The sequence below is a fragment of the Crassostrea angulata genome, chromosome 8 (genome assembly GCF_025612915.1).
Source record: "Crassostrea angulata isolate pt1a10 chromosome 8, ASM2561291v2, whole genome shotgun sequence".
Taxonomy (NCBI): Eukaryota; Metazoa; Mollusca; class Bivalvia; order Ostreida; family Ostreidae; genus Magallana; species Magallana angulata.
The window spans coordinates 34,148,888-34,172,844 of NC_069118.1; the positions used below are offsets into that span (position 1 = coordinate 34,148,888).

General features: G+C 32.4%; 3 protein-coding genes across 14 annotated transcripts in view; 2 read left to right on the forward strand and 1 right to left on the reverse strand.

Annotated features, from left to right (window-relative positions):
• Positions 1-23,957, reverse strand: part of LOC128160617 (uncharacterized) — a 174,163-nt gene that overhangs the window by 141,932 nt on the left and 8,274 nt on the right. The window lies entirely within an intron of this gene.
• LOC128160621 (uncharacterized) lies at positions 591-6,249 on the forward strand. The gene is made up of 2 exons (XM_052823976.1): positions 591-681; positions 4,287-6,249. Exon 2 carries the CDS (start codon positions 4,300-4,302, stop codon positions 5,962-5,964), a length of 1,665 nt encoding a protein of 554 aa, XP_052679936.1. The 5' UTR covers positions 591-681; positions 4,287-4,299; the 3' UTR covers positions 5,965-6,249.
• The window catches only part of LOC128160610 (uncharacterized), a 38,616-nt gene continuing 21,512 nt past the window's right edge, over positions 6,854-23,957 (forward strand). For 2 of the 12 annotated variants that reach the window (XM_052823943.1, XM_052823955.1), the window contains exons 1-13: positions 14,330-15,366; positions 16,929-16,979; positions 17,316-17,424; positions 17,972-18,042; positions 20,213-20,293; positions 20,379-20,472; positions 20,684-20,753; positions 20,877-20,961; positions 21,751-21,844; positions 21,928-22,003; positions 22,127-22,211; positions 22,955-23,048; positions 23,254-23,323. In XM_052823943.1, coding sequence (XP_052679903.1) covers positions 15,342-15,366; positions 16,929-16,979; positions 17,316-17,424; positions 17,972-18,042; positions 20,213-20,293; positions 20,379-20,472; positions 20,684-20,753; positions 20,877-20,961; positions 21,751-21,844; positions 21,928-22,003; positions 22,127-22,211; positions 22,955-23,048; positions 23,254-23,323 — 1,005 coding nt within the window. In that variant the 5' untranslated portion in view covers positions 14,330-15,341. Of the gene's footprint in view, positions 7,166-14,329; positions 15,367-16,928; positions 16,980-17,315; positions 17,425-17,971; positions 18,043-20,212; positions 20,294-20,378; positions 20,473-20,683; positions 20,754-20,876; positions 20,962-21,750; positions 21,845-21,927; positions 22,004-22,126; positions 22,212-22,954; positions 23,049-23,253; positions 23,324-23,957 lie in introns of those variants that run through there. The other 10 variants (XM_052823946.1, XM_052823944.1, XM_052823945.1 and 7 more) reach the window with 10 other exon arrangements.

Below are 23,957 nucleotides of genomic sequence, written 5' to 3' on the forward strand. Positions count from 1 at the left end.
TCAGATATGCAGTTGACAAGATGCATTTCAGATTTAAAGATGAATAGAAATTGCGTTAATAGGACATGAATTGCCTATTTCTTTTTTTATATTATTATTTCCAGATACATATATTGGTAGTGGATACATGCTATATGCATTGGTTGATCAAACAACTATTAAGGAACTTTGATCTTCAAAGTAACATAAGTTTCGATTGTTTATCAGGTGTCTAACTGGCAATTTCTATGTTATATGAACATGACGAAGGAAATGATGAGTAACAAATCTCTGTATTTTGTCCATTTTTGACAAATGAAATATATATATACAATGCCTACAGGCACTTTAAAAACGGCATCAGATAAGCTCTTGGCCTCCCTTTTAAAATGATGTCAAATTATATATAGGTATCGGATTTATTCTTCACATATTTATTAATTAGATCTTGTCCTTAAGTTCAAAATATAGTAAATAATTCCAGTCTGACGAGTGCTGACAGCAGGAGCGATCGCTTAAATTTGTGTTGCAGGTATGGGGATTTGGGCGAGCGCTCTGCTGAGCACGCCTACGGTCGATAGCAATGAACGGGGAGTAACTCGCATATTTTTTTTTTTGATCAGGTGGTCACAATATAGAAACAGCCATGTTTGGGGCACGCATACCAGACAGTTAAAGACTATGTAATTTCTTTTTAACAAGGTTTGTATATTCTTATCTCTAATTGCATATTCACTCAACTAACATTAAGTTGCTATAGCTACGGTTATTAAAACATATAATTCTATTTAGATCTACGTTATCAGTATAAATTTTAAAACTTACTTTCGTTTTGAATCTAACAGGTCCAGTACAATCACTTGAATTAGCTACGTAGCTTGATTTACCTATGTAACAGAGACACTTTTTGCCTCTGCTAGGGTTTGAACCACGGGCCCTGGAAGTTATTGTAAATATACTGCATGTGCATGTATAAAAAAGTAAGGGTAGGACACTCTTTTTGGGGTGAAATCGGGTTTGGCGAAGTCTGGGCGTTCCTCAAACGAAATTTCGCGATAAATCGTTCAAGTATACTTTACTTACGACATGCAATATATTTACAATAACTTCCAGGGCCCGTGGTTTGAACCCAGGTCCTCTGGCAGGTCCTCTGGCACGCCAGTCCAGCACTCTACCGATCGAGCTAAAGGATTAACCCTAGCAGAGGCAAAAAGTGTCTCTGTTACATTTGGCGCCCACGTTGGGACACGAAATGTTACAGTCTTTGTTTAAAATAACTGACAACAAAGATATCTGTATGGTTCGTTTTATTTGTATCCGGACACAGTGACTTTAAAATTTGCAATGTATATTTAACGAGGCCGGGTCTAATTTGTTCTGCCCTAGATTTTTGGATGAAACATGAATTTCTACTGATATAATTATTATTTTAAGATTAAAAAATAAGACATTTACCACACCGTTTGTTTAGGGGGTCATCTCAAAGTTTGTTCGTCTTTAACATAGGACCCTATGGGATTTTGCTTGAAATGTATCAATTTTGCATATTTTTTACATTTTTTCAAAACTTCTGCCCTAGGGATTTCTTTTTCTGTTCTACATATTAAAGTTATTGCTAAAAGGCATCAAATTGTCAAATAAAAAAAACCTTTTACCTCCTGGTTTGTTCCAGGGGTCTTATCAAAGTTGATTTTTGTATGCCCAATTTCCCAGATTCGTCAGATAATGGCTATTTTTTATTTGACAAAGGCGGAAAAGGTGATCTTCTTAGTATTATTAAAACATTCAGACATATTTAAGTAATAAAAAAATATATAACATCACATATTAAGGGTCATTAATATAAAATACATGGTTACTGTCTTGAAATATATGAATTAAGCTATATTTAGGCGGGTTAAGAAAACGTGACAGAGGGCTAGGCTTGCTGAACCCTCTTCATGTTTTCGACCCGAGCCCTAATATAGCTTATACTTCGAGATATTTATGTTTATTCCACAATATAACATTATTTTTACGAGATATTTTCTACAATTTTCGCTGAATATCTGCAGTTGAAACTCTAACGCCATGGCGTCAACCAAGCAAAAAGATGATGTCACAATACAAATGAAACGCTGCGCGAAAGCGTGCGTACTCGTTCTGTACTCGGCCTCGTTAAGCCCTGAAATATCATAAAACAATGATATAATTTATATCAAAATATAACATTAGTACAATATATATGTATTTCCATCAAGATAATATTTTACATTATCTTACTATAATTGTACTTTAAACAACTCTTATGATATGCATGAATTACATTTCTCCAAAATAAGTCATAAAATATATTAATCAGATAAAAAAATATTCAAAAACACTTTCTCACCATTCTATGGGAACAGGCTCATAATACGTACACCGAATGCGTGGTGAGATTATATTGACATTGACTGATTCTGTAATTTGAACAAAATAATTCTAAAATATTGATTACTGAAGTATAATCTAATTGATCTTATAAATGACCAATTTAATCAAATATCTGATCATCATAAACTTCTTATATACAATTGATTTGAGAATCAATTAATACTATAATAAATAAACCAAATATTGATCTTTATAATCAACACTGTATTCCATATAAAAAATATCTTTTCATTCCAATTCATTCATACTCATTAGTTTGTGATCATGGACTTAATTAATGTTTTCTGCAATTTATAGGATAATCAATTTATTAATAGTAAGTGTTATAGGATATTAGTATACTTAGTATAACTTACCAGAAAAAGAGCAAGGTCTGGTCCAAAATTAAATTACTTCTCTATATAAATATATAGTCTGCTTTGGTCAATGCCCAGACAAAGATTGTCAAACTTGGCGGTAAAACACATAAAGCAAAATATACAAACCAACCAAATTCAACCTGATAGAAACAACCAATAAAAACCAAGATCACAAATATCCACTGACCAACTCATGATCAAGCTCTGCCCTAAGGGTACATGTACATGTGTATGAATTAAAAGAAAGGGTGGATCTAACTTTTTATATGTGTACTGTTTAGATGTATTAATTACAATATCTTTATTTATTTAAATCAACAATTTTCATACTCTTACACCTACATAGCTTTAGTTACCTACATGTACCTCAAGTAGGTTTATTTATATAGCTACTCAATCATACTTTTGTCTTAAATGGGCTCTTGTTCTAAAAGTCGCACAAAGATGCAGCAGTAATTTTCAACTTTGAACTGATCTGAAAACAATTCATAACAAAATCACTATTAAAACTGTTACTCTTTTTGCGCAAATGCAGTCAGAGTTTTAAAAGTTTTGGGGCTATGTATAATTGTTTATGTGTTACCAAACAGCTATTTTCTAATCTGGTTGATGATTGATTGGTAATAATTCAGCACAATATGAGGCAATCACACTTATCCATCCCTCATCGCACACAAGGTGTCATACAGTTACTGTGGTTTCATCAATTTTCGTTGAATACCAATTTTCGTGGATTTCGTTGTTAAGTTGATCCACGAAATTTAATGTTCATTGAAGTGTAATTTTTATTAACATTTTCTATTGATAGGGTCATTTGCCACGAATTTACATATCCTTGAAAATGTGATTTTTACTTTATCCACGAAAATTGATACCCTTGAAAATTAATGAAACCACAGTAATAAAACAATAGAAATGCATGTTTTCCTTAAAACTGCTCAAAAGCAGCGATGTTTTAATTAACTATTTTTCCTGTGGGTTGCTTTTATAAAACTACACAGTACAAATATAGATTGACAGTTACTTTTTGTCTGTTTTACATAAAATGTAAAATTGCATAAAGGTAGCTAAGTAAACCTACTTTAGGTCGGTAAATAAAGCTATGTAGGTAAATCAAGCTATGTAGCTAAATCTAGTGATTGTACTGGACTTGTCTAATGTTCTGTATATATTTAATGCATTACACAATAGGTAATCAAACGCAGTTATATCAGCTTGAATTATTTTTAAATGGTTTATGAAGCTAAGAAAACTGTCCAGTGATTTTGTATCAGTATCAGATGTAGGCTAATCAAACTATCAAACTTGAACGGGGGAGGGGTTGGTTGGTTGGTTGGTGGTTACATTATTTGGTCATATAGGTGAATTTTATAAAAACTATTTCAAATAAACATTCAAATAATGTTTCATGAAAAATCCAGGCCAATCTTCATCCAATCTTCACTGCCTGACTATAATTGTAGATATTAAGAAAACATTAAAAATCTTTTTTTTTTTTTTTCATTTATTAAAATTATTTTAAATTGTTTTTAGAGATTGAACAACCATGGATCCTCATTCTAGTGCCCAGGATGTACACCGATGTGACCTTTGTGAGACCGCCATAGTACACAGCTACTGTGACTTTTGTCATGTCAACCTCTGCAAGCCCTGTGTAGTAGATCACATTTCAGATGGATATCATAAACATGTAATAGTCCCTTTCCAGGAACGAAGATCAACCCTCATCTATCCTAAATGTGGAACACATACACACAAAAATTGTGAATTTCAGTGCAAGGATTGCAACAACATTTTTGTTTGTTCTTCCTGTATGGCATCTGAACAACATGGAAGACATAGATTTGTAGAAGTTGCAGAAGTTTTCAAGACAAAGAAAGATGAAATTATAAAAGATACAAAAGAGTTAGAAAATCATATTTCCCCTACGTATGAAGAAATTGCATGTGACTTGGAAAATCAGCTTGCCAACCTGGATGGAGGATATGAGAAACTTACAACAACAATGTCCAAACAAGGAGAGCAATGGCACAGAGAAATCGACATCGTTATCAACAAAATGAAAACTGAAATAAGCGAGATAAAAGTGAAACATAGAGACATTCTTCAGAAACATTTGGATGAAATCAAACAGATACAGTCTCTCATAAAACAAACTTTACAAGCCATACGGAAAATCGAGAAATCCACTGAAGTATCTTCAACCATTGAGTACAGCGCTAAGATCAGAGAGTTTAGCAAGCTTCCACCGAAGATTGAGGTATCACTGCCGACATTCATTCCAAAACCAATAGACCGTGAGAAGCTGTGTAGTTTGTTTGGACAGATTACCCCACTATCTACTGCTACAGAAGAAAATGTCTTGTCACTAAACCAACACAAAACTTCAGTCAGAGAACTACTGGATGAACCGGAGCTTGTTACCACAATAAAGACTGGGCATGAAAGACCACGAAGTGTTGCCTGTCTAAATGATGGTAGTATATGGACGAGTGGAGAGACCAATGATATCAAATGCTTCAACAGTAAAGGTTCAATCCTCCAGACAATCCAGAAAAAATCAGGTAAATTCCCCAATGATATAGCTGTAGACAGTGATGGGGATCTACTGTATACTAGTGGGGCAACAGGGACAGTGTATAAAGTAAAGAATGGACAGACAAAAGAGTTGATTAGATTGCAGGGATGGAAGCCTAGTCAGCTGTGTGTCACCTCTACTGGTGATCTCCTGGTTACCATGTTCAGTGATGATGAAACTCAATCCAAAGTTGTCTGTTACTCGGGATCTCTAGAGAAACAAACCATTCAATTTGATAATAAAGGTAAACCTCTGTACTCAGGGAATAATAATTCTAAATACAGCACAGAGAACAGAAACCATGACATCTGTGTAGCTGACAGGGTGGCTGTTGCAGTAGTGGTGGTTAAACAGGACGGAAAACTCAGATGGAGATACACCGGTCATCCCTCGGTTACCAAGAACAAACCATTTAAACCCCGGGGTATTACAACAGACAGCCAGAGTCGTATCCTGACAGCAGACTTCAACAACCATTGTATCCACATTCTGGACCAGAATGGACAGTTTCTCCGTTACATTGATAACTGTGATCTGAAGAATCCTTGTGGTTTATGTATGGACAATAATGACAATCTGTTTGTGTGTGAGTTTTACAAAGGCAATGTAAAGAAAATCAAATATCTAAAGTAAACGTCATCAATCGTAAAAATGTGATGAAAATCAAACAAAATACCCTTTTCCTGTGTCTTTTGAATTTCAATGTATGAATTTACCATAAAATAGATTAAAACTTTAGTACTTAACTTTTCTTATACATATGAATTTATAAATTCTAATCATTCATAACATTAATAAGTTTATTTTCAATTAAAAAAAAAACTCTTACTTTACTATTTGAAGAAAGTGGCATTGGAGTATTGTTTGCATGTAATATACAGCTGTTGTACCATATCGAATAAATTAACACGTGTTGTGTCAATTATCAGGATTAAAGAAGATCTCAGACGCATGTTGCTCAGTCTGATATTAAGCTAAGAGGGGAATTTCAACTAAGAAATCTTGGAAATTTTTCATATTTTGGAATTTACATCGTTTGAACCCCGAGGTATTTATAAATATCGAGCATATTAGGCAAAATGTGAATCAAGGATACTCTTGGGACAGAGTATAGAAAATAAAACAATTTCTTGATAAACTACACTACTGCCAACGCGGTTTGCGTATTTACCGCGAGTCCTCGTGGTGTGAAATTGATCGCGGTTTAGCACAGGTAACTCAGGTAAAACCGCGCATCCTCGCGGTACAGCTTCTCACCTTGTCCACACCTTCGCGGTACTGTGAAACTAGTCTCAGGTGAAAACTGTTCTTGTTTTTAACGCGAGATACCTCCCCCAATTTCTTCTCACATGGGAAATATAATTGAGGGAATTAATGAATATTAATTCATATTCCTTTATTTTATAAATGGAGTTGATTGTTACAATTTATTACTATTATTAGCTCACCTGAGCTGAAAGCTCAAGTGAGCTATTCTGATCACATTTTGTCCGTCGTCCGTCTGTCCGTCCGTCTGTCTGTTCTTACATTTTTGAATTGTGAGCTAAATATTTTGTCCAGACAGCACTTATGAGCTAAAAAAAATTATGAGCTTAGCTCATAAAATTGGAATAAAAATTCACTAATATCATTGTTGTGAGTTTTAAATGAAGAATAACAACGAATCAAATTTAGCTCGTAAATTTTGGATTACTCCTTGATAGACTCGTAATTGGATTACTTCCCTTTGACCAGATTAAAAATTCGCGCCTTTCCTAATGAGTCGATTTTACGCGCAACTTCCGGTAAATGACGTGAAGGCGCGCATTCATCTTTAGGAGCTACAGCAGAACAGGTAAGGCTTTTTCATTGATTACTCTCTGTGAACTTATTATAACTCTTGGTGACTTATTATTTCAACAATCGTATAAAGTGATTTTTACATTGTATTTGTATTCATCGTATCATATCAAAGCGATGAACTAGATTTATAAATGTATTTTTTCGAATTCGAACGTAGTGACAGTAGATACACGTTTTATTTTTTGACAGACACCTAGTTATGTTCGGTTAATTCCCGAGACTTTTGGGTGTAAGATCGTTGCCCCAACGCAAGATTTATGACAACGGTCATTTTTGTATTTGCTTGTTGCAAGAACTAAATTAATTGTTCAAAAACATTGCGCTGGCGAGGAAATAACTGAAGGTTGAACAGTATACTTGAATCCGCTTTGTTACCATTAAATATATTTAACGTTTTAATACACCCCATTCCAATAATTTTTTATTCAGACAGGGCTGAGAATTATTTTTGAGGCTCGGCGGCAATATCCATATGCACAGAGGGTTCCGCTCTGGTAATCAGATAGTCAATTTGTCCGGAAAAATTATCAGATTAATCAATTATTGATACAGTGAAGTTGCCTTTAACGAATCACTAAGTAAATTCGCGTTGATAGTGTATAAATTAGCCGCGTTTTTGTGGTCTTTGATTTAAGTATAGAATAAAATATAACTTGTTTCAAGAAATAATTTTATCAATGAAAAGATGCATGTATAATCTGTATGTCAATAGTATGAAATGAAATAATTTACCTTGCATTAGCAATGAAATAAGACGGAAGTCTTTATTTTGTTTGTAAATGCTAAAAAAAAATTTTTTCTCTTTATAACTATAAGATGGTTTCAAAGTGGGCGCCATTTGACAGGAAGTAATAACTAATTGTTTGAACAGTCCCTCTTTTCACCTTGACAATTCACTTTAATTATTTTTCTGTTATATAAAATGCCATTAAATAATTAATTGTGCATGATTAAAAATAATTTGAATTTTATTTATTAGTTTTCAACCCCGATTGGAAATTGAAAGTAATCAGAATTTCCTGAAAGTCACACATTCTAAAGCCAGTCACTTTTGATTTAGAAATTACATGTTTAAATAATTCTCAATGGTTCAAACAACCAAATGTGTACACAGGTAAGGTCATTCCTGCGTGCGGTCATCCGTAAAAACTATGGATGTGTTGGTAGCTTTCATCTTACAAAGAAGGATGTGTTGAAGTGTAAAGTTCTACATGTATAATGCGTTGTAAAGAGTTACTTTGTACACAAGAGGGGTGTCAACCAACTAAACAAAAGAATATACAGGTGTAAAAGGTGTTTTGTATATAGGAACAGCAGTTTACACCCAAGTTTTGGGGTTATGTGTTATGCATGGGTGTTTACTATACACAATACTTCACGCTAACAGGTTAATTCTTGTAAGAATAAAAGTGGATTGTTGCGTCCTCGACTTGGGCATTTTTGCATATGGCAATTTTTTCCCAAAATTCAATGTGGTAGAAATCATTTTAATGAGCAAAATCACAAAGGCTTGGTGAAGTTCCTAATTATTTGTTCCAGAAGAAAAAAATTGGTTAAAATTCATTTGGTAATCTTAGGTGTAGTTCTGTGTATTGCAATAAATAAATTCACTGAAAACATTCGTTTCAATCATGGTAAAAAAAAAAGTGTATTCAATGTACACTTAAAAAGAAGTAACGGGACAACACTCGCCATCTTGGATTTATAGGGGGGTCTCTGTTCAAGCTATGTTTTAAACAAGTTCTACTAATTTCTCCATCGATTTCTGACAAGATTTAGGTTGCGAAGATGATCAATTAACTGATCCGTGTCGTCAGACTACATCTGTATGCCACATAATAAACACATCATTCCGAATGTACCAGTACTAGAAACTTGCCAAACTAATTCTTTAGTGCACACTAGTTTATTGCAGATGATAGCCTCAGGTAATTTATGGTTGCGATTCAGAAAATGATTACTGATATGTAAAGAAATAAACTGGATGGTGCTTTTTACCAATCAAGAGCAAATGAATTTTAAATGCTGGTCAACTGTTAAACAATCAAAACACAAGGTTTATTTCAATCAAGCTGGCCACATAACAAGGATTCAATTTTGTTCAAATGAAGGACCACATCCAATTTCAAGAGGAGATAATAAAGAATGATTGAAAATTTATTTTGACATTTAAAAAAAACGATGTGGCAAGAAAAGTTCCAAGTTTGTTCAAATCATGATTTCTCAGAGGTAGGGTGCATGGGCCTGCAATTGAGTGGAATTTTTACATAGGAGTATATTACCCTATTATTTACCAACATCAGATAATTACGTTAAAACATCCCATAAAAATTAAAAACAAACTAGTGTATTATTATGTCAAATAAGAATGAAGTGAAAGTAAGGAATTGTTTATTCAAATGTTACATTAAGTCTTATACCATGGCATTGGAATCTCGTACCATAGCATACAATCTCATAGCATATCTGTCTTAGCATAACACAGCATACAGCATAATTTTTAACTTGGTTTTTAATGATTTAATTTTAAAGAAATAATGTTTACATTGCAGATTAATGGTAAACTTTGGCTTTTTATAATTTAACTTTGAAATGCTGGAACTCTTCTGTATGAGAAGGTGTTGTGTTCAAATCTCATAGCATACTATATCATTAAGCCTCCATTTCAATTTCTCAAAGCATAGCATAAAATCTCATAGCATTCCATTAAAATAGCATTAAATTGTAAACGATATGCAATCACTAAAATCCTCTCTTTGGTGATAAAGCAACATTCTCATAGAAAAAACACATAACCTGCATTAATGGTGTGCACTGTGTGTGTAAAGTCATATATAGGCATTTAGTTAAATAGTATTTCATGTTATTTTATTGATATATTTGCATGTACAGACCCCGAAACGTTCTACTATGCCAGCGGCATGGTTCGATTTGCGAACAGTATGGTTCGCTTTGTGAATGGTACGGTTCATTTTGTGAACAGTACGGTTTGTTTCTTGCATGGTACGCTTTGCTTTGCTGGGTTACCATTACATTATATTGCATGCATTTTGCATGGTACCGTTCGCTTTATGGACGGTACAGATCATTTTGTGAATGGTACGGTTCATTTCTTGCGCAGTACAGTTCATTTTGTAACTAAACGGTACGGTTTATTTTCTTGCATAGTATGGTTCGTTTTTGAGGTGTAGTGTATGTTTCACGGTCTGTATTACTAGAAATATATTGGGTTTTTTTTTTGCATTTTTTGCTGGGGCCCATTCAATTGGGAAAAATAGCGACAAAACAATAAAATTGGGAAAATTCGATTTTATATATTATGAAAGTTGATGATTTCTATCATTTATTCAAATACTAATTAAAGCACAATGCTTCTTTTACTAGAGTTCTTGAAATTATTTATTATTCTGTTCAGTCATTCTTGAAAATTATGACAATTAATAACCAATCCAAAGTTTTCTTTTTTAAGGTACTTCACTACACCGAGACTTATACTTTTTAAGACACTACGTCTCAAGATGGCGATTTAAATGTTTTATTAAACTGTTTGTATCAATCGATTCAGATGTATATCGTCATAGCTAAGTGGTAAAAGTATCAGGCTTGTGAACCGCAGGTCATGAGTTCGAATCCATCTGGTGCTTGTGTTTATGTTTACTGAATGAAATTTTTTAAAACATCATTTTTTATCTAAAATTGCACATTTTTTCGCCTATTTGACATATATTCTTCTTATCCATCATGCTTTCTATCATAATCAAGTAATTTTCTGCTGATTTGAGAAACTGTTTCACGGTGTAGTGAGGCACCTTAAATACAGTTAAGATTTTTTTATCAAAAATTTGGGAAAATATTAGGAAATTTCCAATTGGGACTGGTGCCAAATTTTAGCCCCAAATCAGGCCTTAAAAAACACTGTAATTGCATAAACACTCTGTGACTTGGCCATGCATATTATAATATACAGGTATGCATGCAGCAGTGATATATTTTTGGCTGACTCTTAAAGAGAATGTAAAATAAATTTTAAGCTTAAAGTCCATATCAGTGAGTTTTATATTAGCTGATTTTACTTTAAAAGAAATTTTATTATTTATCATGAAATTAAAATGATAAAATTGAGTTGCATTTAATGTGTAAGGTATTCCATATTCTGCAATGAAGGCTTGTATGACATTAGATTATAACACATCTATGACATGTATGAATATCTACATTTCAGTTAATATATTTTGCTCCTAATATTTGGATAGATTTAGCTCCCAATATTTGAATAGATTTAGCTCCCAATATTTGAACAGATTGTGTTGCAATCCCAAGATGCATTATCCCATAATGCATCATTTTCCAAGGATTAGACATGGAGGATTACCAAAAATACCTCCTTTCTCAGGACATTTTATTAAGTTTGATCCTCAGTGTGCTGCTTTTGATGTTTGTAGTTTCGTTATGTATTTTAAAAAAACATGAGAAATGGAATCAGATATTCAGAAGGTGGAATGGAGAAAATACTAATTAGGTAAAATTTTATGATTGTAAGGAAACTTGTCTTCATCATGTTCTTGTTTCAACTCTGCCTCAAAAGTCAACATGATGCTGTTCTGGTGATATCATATGTACTTTATAATAACTTTACCTGCTCTTATACCGTGAGAGATGATCTTGATCCAGAGTCAATGGAAATGGTACCAAAACGAGTACTAGAATTTGAATCAATTGTTGAATTTGAGGATGTTATTCAGTACTGCATTCTCATGCAAATACATTATTATTAAGGTAAGTTTGACTTAAAAGCCTGTAGTTCTTTTGATTTTTTGGAAGTTTGCAAAATTATTTATTTTTGATATTATTAAACCTTGCAATAAAATATTACAAAAGCATGCTTGACTCATAATCCCTTTATTTTTGGCCTTATATAGACATATATAGCATTTAATAGTATATGTTCATAATTATCAGCTAAGCTCATGATTTTTAGACAGTTAGTTTTCCCATGGTTCAATAGGAAAACAGACTCCATTTTGAATAAGAAGGATTGAGGCAAGCTAGGGATTACACTTTACAAAGAATGATGAATGACCATGAATTGCCTGTTGGATTTTTACTCATTATGTCTGCATTTGATTTCTCAGAAATATGTAGTATGTGTGGAGATTTTGACTTTGATGTGCTGGAAATCTTTGTTGATGGACACAATGCTTTATTTTTCTATGATATACTTGAATTGCAAGCAACTGTCTTTTACTGTTTGGTGAATGGATTTGAATATAAGAAGTATGTTATTCAATTATAGAAGGTGAGAATTTTTTAAGTGTTTCAGGTTTAGAAGTCATTTTGTAAGGAAATTTAACTTAACAGTAAACAATATATATATCAATATATATATATATATATATATATATATATATATATATATATATATATATATATATATATATATATATATATATATATATATATATATATATATATATATATATATATATATATATATATATATATATATATATATATATATATATATATATATATATATATATATATATATATATATATATATATATATATATATATATATATATATATATATATATATATATATATATATATATATACACACACATACACACACACACACACACACACACACACACACACACACACACATACTGGTTTATATTACATAAAGAGGTATAGATTTCCATAAAAACACTCAGAGGTATATGCTTTATTCTTCCATTTTAGTAAAATGGCATAGCAGTTTATGTTTACTTCACACTTAAGATACCATTCATCATCCATTTTTTACAGGTTTCTTTATAGGTGCCATCGCAATACCAATATAATTTTTGTTCACTATCCGAGGTATTCCTTTTAAGGTTATATCCAAATATGGTATATACCTCAGTATGGTAATAATCTTATTAGCGAATTGTAAATTGTTACTGTGTTTTCCATGTTGATACAATGGTTTAGACATTCGAGGAAAACAATATTCACTGAGCCGAATGGCGAGTTGAATATTTTACTAAAGAGGGCTAAATTATCACATTAATGAAAAACACAATAACTGTTTTATTAATAATTAAAAAACTCATAATTCAATCTACCCTTATAACATATTTTTGTTTACATTGTTTACATAGCAGGGGGATCATGATGAGTTTTAAATGTTCTTCTGGCTTTGCTTTTTTGCAAAGTTAGGCTTAACCATTAGGCACATAGCATCATAGAGGGTTAAGCCCCCCCCCCCCCCCCCCCGACACACACTTTTTCTCGCCGGAAATGTAATTTGTAATTGTTCCTAAATTTACCTTGAAAGAGTAAGAAGTTTGAGTAATAGGCATACTAGCCCCCCCCCCCCCCCCCACGATTAGGAATTTTTTTTTTTGGAGGGGGGGGGGGGATTTGGGTAGGGAAATTATTTTCGGAAGTATAAGTATACCCCCCCCCCCCCCCCCCCCCCCCCTCCACGGATTAGGATTTTCATGATTTTGGAAATTAGGTTTTTCCCCCAATATTTCTGAGGATTAGTCTAGCCCCCCCCCCCCCCCCCCCCCCCCCCCCACTTTCAATTTGCTTCCGACGCCAGTGTAATCTAAATTTTATTGGATATAATATTTACTCACTCACATTTTATTCCAAATTTCTTTTAGTTAGACAAAAATCGGGGTCAGGTAAAAAAAAATCCCATAGAAATTCAATGGATTAAATGATATTTTGTTGTATAAATTGCATACTGTTACATGTAATTGTAAAATTTTGTCTTCGGCTCATCATCCATGCGCGGATCTAGAGAAGGGTGGGGGGTCCGGACCCCCTCTGAAATTTGCAAAAATAAAAAAATACTTTACATTATATCACGGGTTCGATTTTTAAATAAATGGCGCGAGCCACCCCACCTTCACTCCGGATTTTTTTTTTGGATCCGTGCCTGTCATTAATTGATTTTAGAAAATCACAAAAGTCCAAATGACATGGACCGAAAAGGCCAGAGGTAGAAATAACTCACCACCAATTATGTCTGGATATCATGTTTGTTTGTATATATATGTATATATATATATATATTTATATATAAAAAAAAAATTCATCTTGATATGATTTTGTGATAGACATGATATGGGGGGGGGGGGGGGGGTGGGGGGGGGGGGGTTCATCCGGGTATCGACTCGTGTGATTTTTTTTTATCCAATGAGATTTCTTGTAACGGAAGATAACTTTAAAGGATGACATGAGCCTGCTCGAGGTCTTTTGAGTTTTCCTTCTATTAAAAAGATTGACGTTGGATACTTAGTTTTATAGGTAATCATAGCATATACAGTGTAATGTAATTAAAGTACTACATATATGCAGTTAACTCTTTATATAGAAATTATTACATGTTTTAACAGGAATCAACCATGTGCTTCTTCGTGTGTCAAGGATTATAAGGATGTCTTTAAAAGCCTTTCCCATTTCCAAGTCTGTTGGATTTGTGTTGACAAAACGATATTGTATATATGATGAACTTATTGCCTTTTGTTGTCAAAAGAGAATTGATTTTATGCCAGAATGCGATGATCATGGATATTATGGAGTTTTTAGAATTCATATGTTCTCATTGGAAGATGCTTTGCATGTCATTGAATTTATCCGAAGAAGAAATTTGAATGCAGTGTTTGTAAATATGTTATGAAGCTGCACTATGCCTAATGGAAAAACTTGTATAACTTGAAAGGTGTGTTCAGCAGAGTGATCGCTAGAGAGCACATGCCAAAAATTGTTTTGCATGTGTGGAAATTTTGGCAAGTGCTCTGAGTCTCACTGTGCTGATTGTGGGTGTCTCAAGATTAATTTTGTGAAATCATATCGGTAATATGAAGAATAATTTAAACAGCTGTTAAATGGATTTCTCTTTAGAAGAAATATATTTTTTTACCTCTCATTGTAGACATGAATTTATTGTAAAAAAGTCATCTAAAAAACATAATTTTGCAGCTAGGTTAATGACGGAAAGAAAAAATATTTTCTGTGCAAAAAAACTGTATTTGAAATTTTGGCTGCCAGCTGGGTATATTTGAACTGAACTTGCAGTAAACACATGTTATTATGTAGTTGGTATTACAGGAGTGATTTAAATGTAATTATTTTTAAAATTTTTATCTTTTTAGAAATTGAGTTTGATAATGGAAACAAGAAGGAAAAGAAAAGGTATGCATAGCATGTTGTAGTACGTACTAGCCGATGTTATCGATTAGTAAGCTTATTAAAATTGTGTTTGTAAGATTTCAAATGCGTGGATCTTGAAAGGGGAGGGGGGGGTCCATAAATTTGCAAAAATAACAAGGATTCTGAGAGTAGTGCATAAGCAATACACGTCCCCTACTGCAGGACTCGACATTAACGCTTGTCCGGTACCAGTTAAAAAAATATACGGACAAGTGAATATTGCTTGCCACTTGTCCCACTGGACAAGTGCATTTTTATGTAAAGAAGTCTCCAATATTTTTAAAAGTAAAGAAAGTTTTGTGATAAATTAAGTTTATCCGTAGTCCCGTTATAAGTTTATCGATTAGTTATTTTGAATTTCGATCCCAACTTCAGATTGAAATGCAATTTAGTTACTCTTGATCAGGATTGAAGTTCACTAATTACAAACAACTTTCAATATTGAACTGTAAAGGTGTGGATCTTAGTTCTTACAAAGTACCAAACACACATGTTATCAAAAAGAAAGCATGGAAGAACAGGTAGCAAATATAAACTTAAGGATTGTGGAAAGAAATGTAATTTGTTTTAGGTTTCATTCATTATTGATAGCTAGACTATGATGACTTTCCATGTTTAGTTTAAAAAACAGCTGAGAAATCAATATAAGAGTTACATGTATTTTAAAACCTGATGCTAAATTTACAATGTCTTGTAATTTGCCATGACAAAGATACAGCTGACAAATCATGTTTTATTAATGTTATATGGAACCAATATATTTAGGAAAGATCGACACTTTAAGTTTCCATTTAAGAAGTCAGGTAATTAATTATGGCAAGTCTCATACCGGTAATCAATAAATGACTTTATTTTAGTAATACAGAACTGTAGTTGACAAGTTGACAATATTTGATCTTTAATATTGAACATTTTTTGGATAAGTGAAGTTGAAGTTTGGACAAGTAAATATCTTGGGCACTTGTCCGAATGGACAAGTAGGAAAAAAAGTTAATGTAGAGCCCTGTACTGGTTTGTGGAAATTGTGAAAACAATGCACTGTTATGCAGAATATCGAACCCGAACATTAAAAAATTGGAATAAAAAATTATTTCTTGAAAATATGTCAACCAGACGCTACCAAAGTGTAAACTTGATCTGTAGTTGGACATTTTGAAGCTGTTCAGCAAGTTTCATATAATTCCTCAAACGCATAAAGAAAAAAAGTGTGGAAAACTGAAGTGGGACAGACGGACAGACAGACAGATGGACTGACGGATGCAGAGGAAAGCTTATAATAGTCCCTTCCGGTGAAAACCGGTAGGGGACTAAAAACAATTACTGTACATTATGTCACAGGTTCGATTATTTTTTTTGAAAGACACAGGAAAAAATTTGGATCCGGGCTTGTTTCAGCTGTTCAGGCATTTTAGTTATTTATAAAATGAAGATTTAATCTAGTGCATAGGAAATATCACATTTAATTACTTTGATACATAAACATGGCAAAAAATAAATGAAATCTTTATAAAGATGTATCATGATGTATTTATAAATGTTTGTAGAGGTAGAGAGCCAAAAGACTGAGTTACATAAGTTGGTTACTTATGTTAAAGGTAAGTAAAGTGTAGATTACTATAAACATGGCCGAATTAATCTCAATAATTTTTTAAAGTCTGGAAAATAGATTTTCTTTTAAAGTACTGTAAAATTGATCCCTATATATACTGTTTCGGTGCCACCATGGGCCTTTATCAATATGCAGTGAATAATTAAGGCTCGATCCCGTCTGATTACTTCATTATATTAATTAGAGTTTTTGCATGGTCTCTCAGTTTATGTTAAAATTGGTGCATGGTTCCGAAACAGTCGTTTTTGTGTGTCACTGTTTAATCTTGCCACCTTGATTTTGTATCTCTACTGTCTTTGATGTTACTTGGGTTTGTTTCCAGGTCAGATTGTTTTTTGCAAATGGAAGCATGGAATCTGGTGGCCTGGTTTTGTAGAAGAGGTTTTTGGGGAAGATGTATATAAAATTTCCTTCTGGGAAGAAGATGAAATGTAAGATTTTCTTTTTCTAAAGCAATATATATACATTTTTTTTTTTTATTATTAAAAATATACGTTAAAATTGGGTTTTGTTATCTGATATTTCTAAAATAAAAAAAATTATTTCAGACAGTTATATGCTTAGAAATTCATAATCCAATGCACCAAGGAAAATATAGACTGTCAAAAATTGTCTGCATATTAAAGGAGCATTGTCACAATTTTCATCAAAATTTTCGAATGCAGGGACAGGGTATTTTAAATTCTCAACCTAATTTCAAGAGTCGGACGTTAAGTTATATGCAAGATACACTTTGAAGTCTTTGTGATGTATAAACGAGGATTTGTATGAATAACCTGATTTTAACCTAAAAGCAATTAATGGTCAAAAATGCAAGAAATGTACATTTATGTTGAAACAAATAAGTAGATAAATAAATTCTGCTTAAAAGAAGGTATGATTGGTATATCAAAATATGTCAACAAAAACATGGCACAATGGATCAAGGCGGAATTACTTTATAAATATTTATAAATATTTTGTTTTCCATGTCTGTAGGATTACTTGTAATGGCAAGCTGAATCTTCGAGAGTTTCAAAGCAATTCAAATTTAATCGCTTCAAGCTTGAGTAAATATCTTTGGATTATTATTAAGGTTGTTTTTGTTCAAAACATTTTAATTTGAAACAAGTCCAAGAGATGGATTTTCTTAAATGCTTATTTAAGGGAGTATGGGACACTTCCAAAGTATTTGTGATGTTTTTCCTAACAAAATGAACATAAAATTATTTCTTACTAAATTATATATTTTTTCTTTCCAATTACATATACCTAACAGCATAGTGCAATCAGTTAGCGTGTAAGCTGCGGAACTGGAAGACATATGAGTTCGAATCCCCGCTTGGATTTTTGATTTAATTTTAAAATGAAATTTTAAATGAATTATTTTGGTCAAAAAATGTAAATTTTGAAAATTTTAAACCAAAGAATGTAATTAAATTATAATGTACCTTTATTCACATAAACATTACCTGGTGTCCCATACCACCCTTAATAGTGATAAATACTGTAATTACCAAAATAATCCAATTAACAAAACTCTTCTTTAATTGCCTTGAAGGGATTTCTAAATTTTAGAAGAGTTTTTACAGTTATACTTAAGTTTCAGTTTTCTCAATAGCCTGGCAATTATGACAGTTCATCACCACAACAGGACATAAATTAAACAATATTCATTTTCATTTTCCAATTACAAATTAAATTAACTTCAATGTTCAACTAAACTGAAACATTGAAGTTAATTTAAATTGTAATTGAAAAAAGAAAAAAGAAATATGTAGGCTATGGGGTACAATTTCATTTCTTTATATCAAGAGTGGTACATACTGTAAACCAATTACCGGGTATTACCTTTTTATTCCAGGATTATTGCTTAGAAACCTAATTATAACTTATTTATCTGATTTGTATAAAAAAAAATCAGCATTAATTTAGTAAAAATATAAAATTAGTCACATCATATCTAAGTTTTATCAATATATTATTTTTCTTAAAAAAAAATTATTTGCTGTCTAATATAATAAAATAATAGTTTGCCATCTGATTTTCTGCCAGTGTACCAGGATGATTTTAATGATATTAGTGTAACCTCATATTTCCTGCTATTAGCCTAACCCGCATAGGAATGGTGTGTCAACAATGCTTAGCATGATCAACTTTAGCTCTGTAAAAATCAATGCAGAATATTTGTTCAATTTTAACAATTTAGGGGTAGAGTTTTGCGAAACGCAGGAGGGTTAACAGGTCAGCTGATAAACTGTTTATCTATAATAACATGATTAATGAACAACTAGCTCACAGGGTTGTCTCTAAGACCCGGGAGGCGGGGAATTCCCCCGCCTATAATGCCTTAATTACCCGGCTATTATTGCATTTCAAACACAATGTAGCTATAAGCAAGATCCCCAGACCCCCTGCTACTTTTTCCATCTCCTCCTTCTACTTCAATTTTTAGAGACAACCCTGAGCTCATGACAAGTAAAATATTTAAGCAGGGGTTGCTCGCAGATACATGTATTTATTCCATATTGCTGATAATGCTTTACAGTATATACCATTCTTGAGTAAACTTTAACACGTATTAAGATCGAGATACGTTATTTGAATGTTGGTATTATATAACCCCATACACTGTTTTGTTGTTGTTGTTTTTTTACTAATGCATGCTTTGAAAAGACATATACACTGTTTTGTTGTTGTTTTTTTTCTAGTAATGCATGCTTTGAAAAGAAGGCAAGGTTAAGGACAATGATCAAGAAAAATTCAACTGAAGTGTAACAGCAAACTTAATTATTGTCTCAATCAGCTCATATATTCGATATTCAAGTTGTAAAACTGTAAAGCAACATAAATTAATTTGTACCGGGTAAGTGAAATTTTCATTAGAATGATTAAAACCATCATGTCCTATGCTGTTCTTATGGGAATGTGGTAAATTAAGAACTGTGAAATTGATCTTCCTAAAGAATGATACATGTAGATTAATGATATGACTGATCGAGTTTAAAGAAAGTGCTATTAATTGTTTAGAACTGATTTTTTTTATAAAGATTAATTAAAAGAAATTTTTAATGCATGAAATGAAAACACATTGTTCACTTTTGTTTCTTCAAGCTTGATTTTAGTAATCTTTGTTCACTATATACATGTACACTCAAACTAAAACAATTTACTTTTCCTCTGTATATGTCCTTATGCACATGCAAAAAAAATCATTACAATAGGTCTTAATCATTTCAGAAAAACTAAGAAGTCCAAGACACTTAAAAGAGAAGTATTTGCAGGACCTTAAGCAAGCCAAATCAATACAAAACAGTAATAGTATGTGCATTCCTTTGGAGACTGATAATGCAGATTTAGAAAGTACAGTTTTGTTTACTACTTTGCTTTCTATTTTGATTGATAGGTCTGGATACATCACCTGCAAAAATTAGTGTTGTTGATGCTTTAAAGTTGATAGATGCTGACTGTGTGTCTGAAGAAAATTATACTACTCGAAGGTATTAAATTCTTTGTTTTAAACAATGTTTGATTCCCAAAAATTTGATCAATTAACTCTTTTAAAATTACAAACAGAATATTGATTTAATATCCTAAGAAGACAGTTCTAATTAATTTTCAGCAAAAAAAAAAAAAACTTGGAAAAAAATAATTACTTTAATACTTGTAACTGTGAAGCATAAAACATTGTATATTTAATTTTTGATTTAGTAGGGTAGAAGAAGTGTTCCCAGAAATTGTTGACAGTGTTGAGGAAGTTGTGTCAGACGACGGATCTAAGGTCAGCACAATAGACGACATCCTTTTGTTTGTTTTAAATCTTTGTATTGTGTGTTTGTATGTCAAATGCTTTACAGATAATAGAATGGAAACTTTAATCGCATTAAATTGATTTTCTTGTTAGAATCTCTCCGGTTATTCAGAGCACAGTAGAAATTGTTCAAACACAGCAAAAGACAAGGAGAAGGCAGAGAGAGGTGAACATGGAAGTAAGTATTTTTACTTAGTGTACATATTAAAAACTGATAATGCAAAGTGAATACATGTGTGTGTACATTGTAAAAGCTAAGAATGCATAGTGAGATACACTTGTATAGATAATGGATTGTGAGGTACATGTATATATGTGTGTACATAGTACAAAAAGATAATACATAGTGAGGTACATGTATATATGTGTGTACGTAGTACAAGATGGTAATACATAGTGAGGTACATGTATATATGTGTGTACATAGTACAAGATGATAATACATAGTGAGGTACATGTGTGTATACTTAGTAAACTGATAATACATAGTGAGGTACATGTGTGTTTACTTAGTAAAACTGATGATACATAGTGAGGTAAATGTATGTATACATAGTAAAACTGATTATACATAGTGAGGTACATGTGTGTATACATAGATGAGATGATAGTAAAAATTGTTTATACATAGTGAGGTACATATGTATACATATTAAAACTCATAATCCATAGTGATCGAGGAACATGTGCACTTGTACACAGTACAGTCCTATTAGACATAGTAGGAAGTATTTATAGGTACATGGTGTAATCTGATCATAGTCATAATGAAGTACATGTAGCTATTTGTACATAGTTTAATCTGATATCCAATTGAGAGGTACACATTTGTTTGTACTTGGGTAAATCTTGAGAATGCATAGTCAGGTAAATGTATGTGCATGCAATCTTATGGAGACTGATAAATAAATAAAAGCAGATTAAGAATATAGTATTTTACTGCATTTCTTTCTACTTTGATTAATAGGTCTGGATACATCACCTGCAGAAATTAACGTTGAAGATGCTTTAAAGTTGATAGATGCTGACTGTGTATCTGAAGAAAATAATGCTACTCAAAGGTAAATTCTTTGTTTTAAACAATGTTTGATTCCCAAAAATTGGATCATAATTGTAGCATAAAACATTGCATATTTAATTTTAGGTTTAGTAGGGTAGAAGAAGTGTTCCCAGAAATTGTTGACAGTGTTGAGGAAGTTGTGTCAGACGACGGATCAAAGGTCAGCACAATAGACAACATCCATTTGTTTGTTTTAAATCTTTGTATTGTGTGTTTGTATGTCAAATGCTTTACAGATAATAGAATGGAAACTTTAATCGCATTAAATTGATTTTCTTGTTAGAATCTCTCCGGTTATTCAGAGCACAGTAGAAATTGTTCAAACACAGCAAAAGACAAGGAGAAGGCAGAGAGAGGTGAACATGGAAGTAAGTATTTTTACTTAGTGTACATATTAAAAACTGATAATGCAAAGTGAATACATGTGTGTGTACATTGTAAAAGCTTAGAATGCATAGTGAGATACACTTGTATAGATAATGGATTGTGAGGTACATGTATATATGTGTGTACATAGTACAAAAAGATAATACATAGTGAGGTACATGTATATATGTGTGTACGTAGTACAAGATGGTAATACATAGTGAGGTACATGTATATATGTGTGCACATAGTACAAGATGATAATACATAGTGAGGTACATGTGTGTATACATAGTACAAGATGATAATACATAGTGAGGTACATATGTTTAAACATAGCAAACCTTTGATACATAGTGAGTTACATGTATATATGTGTTTACATAGTACAAAATGATAATACATAGTGAGGTACATGTGTGTATGCATAGTAAAACTGATAATACATAGTGAGGTACATGTGTGTATACATAGTAAAACTGATGATACATAGTGAGGTACATGTGTGTATGCATAGTACATGGTGTAATCTGATCATAGTCATAATGAAGTACATGTAGCTATTTGTACATAGTTTAATCTGATATCCAATTGAGAGGTACACATTTGTTTGTACTTGGGTAAATCTTGAGAATGCATAGTCAGGTAAATGTATGTGCATGCAATCTTATGGAGACTGATAAATAAATAAAAGCAGATTAAGAATATAGTATTTTACTGCATTTCTTTCTACTTTGATTAATAGGTCTGGATACATCACCTGCAGAAATTAACGTTGAAGATGCTTTAAAGTTGATAGATGCTGACTGTGTATCTGAAGAAAATAATGCTACTCAAAGGTAAATTCTTTGTTTTAAACAATGTTTGATTCCCAAAAATTTGATCAACTCTTTTAAAATTACAAACAGAATTTCGATTTATTAATATCCTAAGAAGACAGTTCTAATTAATTTTCGGTAAAAAAAAAAAAAATTTGAAAAAAGGATTACTTTAATACTTGTAACTGTGAAGCATAAAACATTGTATATTTAATTTTTGGTTTAGTAGGGTAGAAGAAGTGTCCCCAGAAATTGTTGACAGTGTTGAGGAAGTTGTGTCAGACGACGGATCTAAGGTCAGCACAATAGACGACATCCTTTTGTTTGTTTTAAATCTTTGTGATGTGTGTTTGTGTGTCAAATATGCTTTAATAATGATAGAATGGAAACTTTTATTATGTCTCCCAAACAAAGTTTGGACACTTATTGTTTTTGTAGTGTTCTTCTTCTTTTTCTTCTTCTTCTTCTGGGTTTGTCAACCAATCTTTGGGGGGTCAGAGGGGGTTGGGTCTAACATTGAATCCTATGGGAAAATTTATACACTATATTGTAAATGACTATAGCTTGAAAACCAATGAAGATATTGACATGGAGTCTTCAGATGCTTATATTGAGTGGTTTAGACCATATGTGGGGTACATTAGGTCTGGCTCGTAGGGTTATCCTCACCCCCCAGGAATGGCAAAATACTTAATACTGTTGACATCCCTTCCCCTCTACTTTATGTATTCTTGTTTCCTTTGCAATGGAGCATCAAATGGTATATAGGTCATGACCTGCTGGGGTGGTTCCATCCTACTTGAAACAGGAAGTGCCCTAATATCTCTAAAACCGTTTAGATCCATGCCCACAAACCATATGTATTCTTGTTCCTTGTGTATAAGGGCATCAAATGATTTATTGATCAACACCATGCAAGGTGGTTCCGTC

Bases quoted from the DNA above. Each gene is read 5' to 3' on its own strand.
- LOC128160621 (XM_052823976.1), top strand. From the start codon at position 4,300: ATGGATCCTCATTCTAGTGCCCAGGATGTACACCGATGTGACCTTTGT.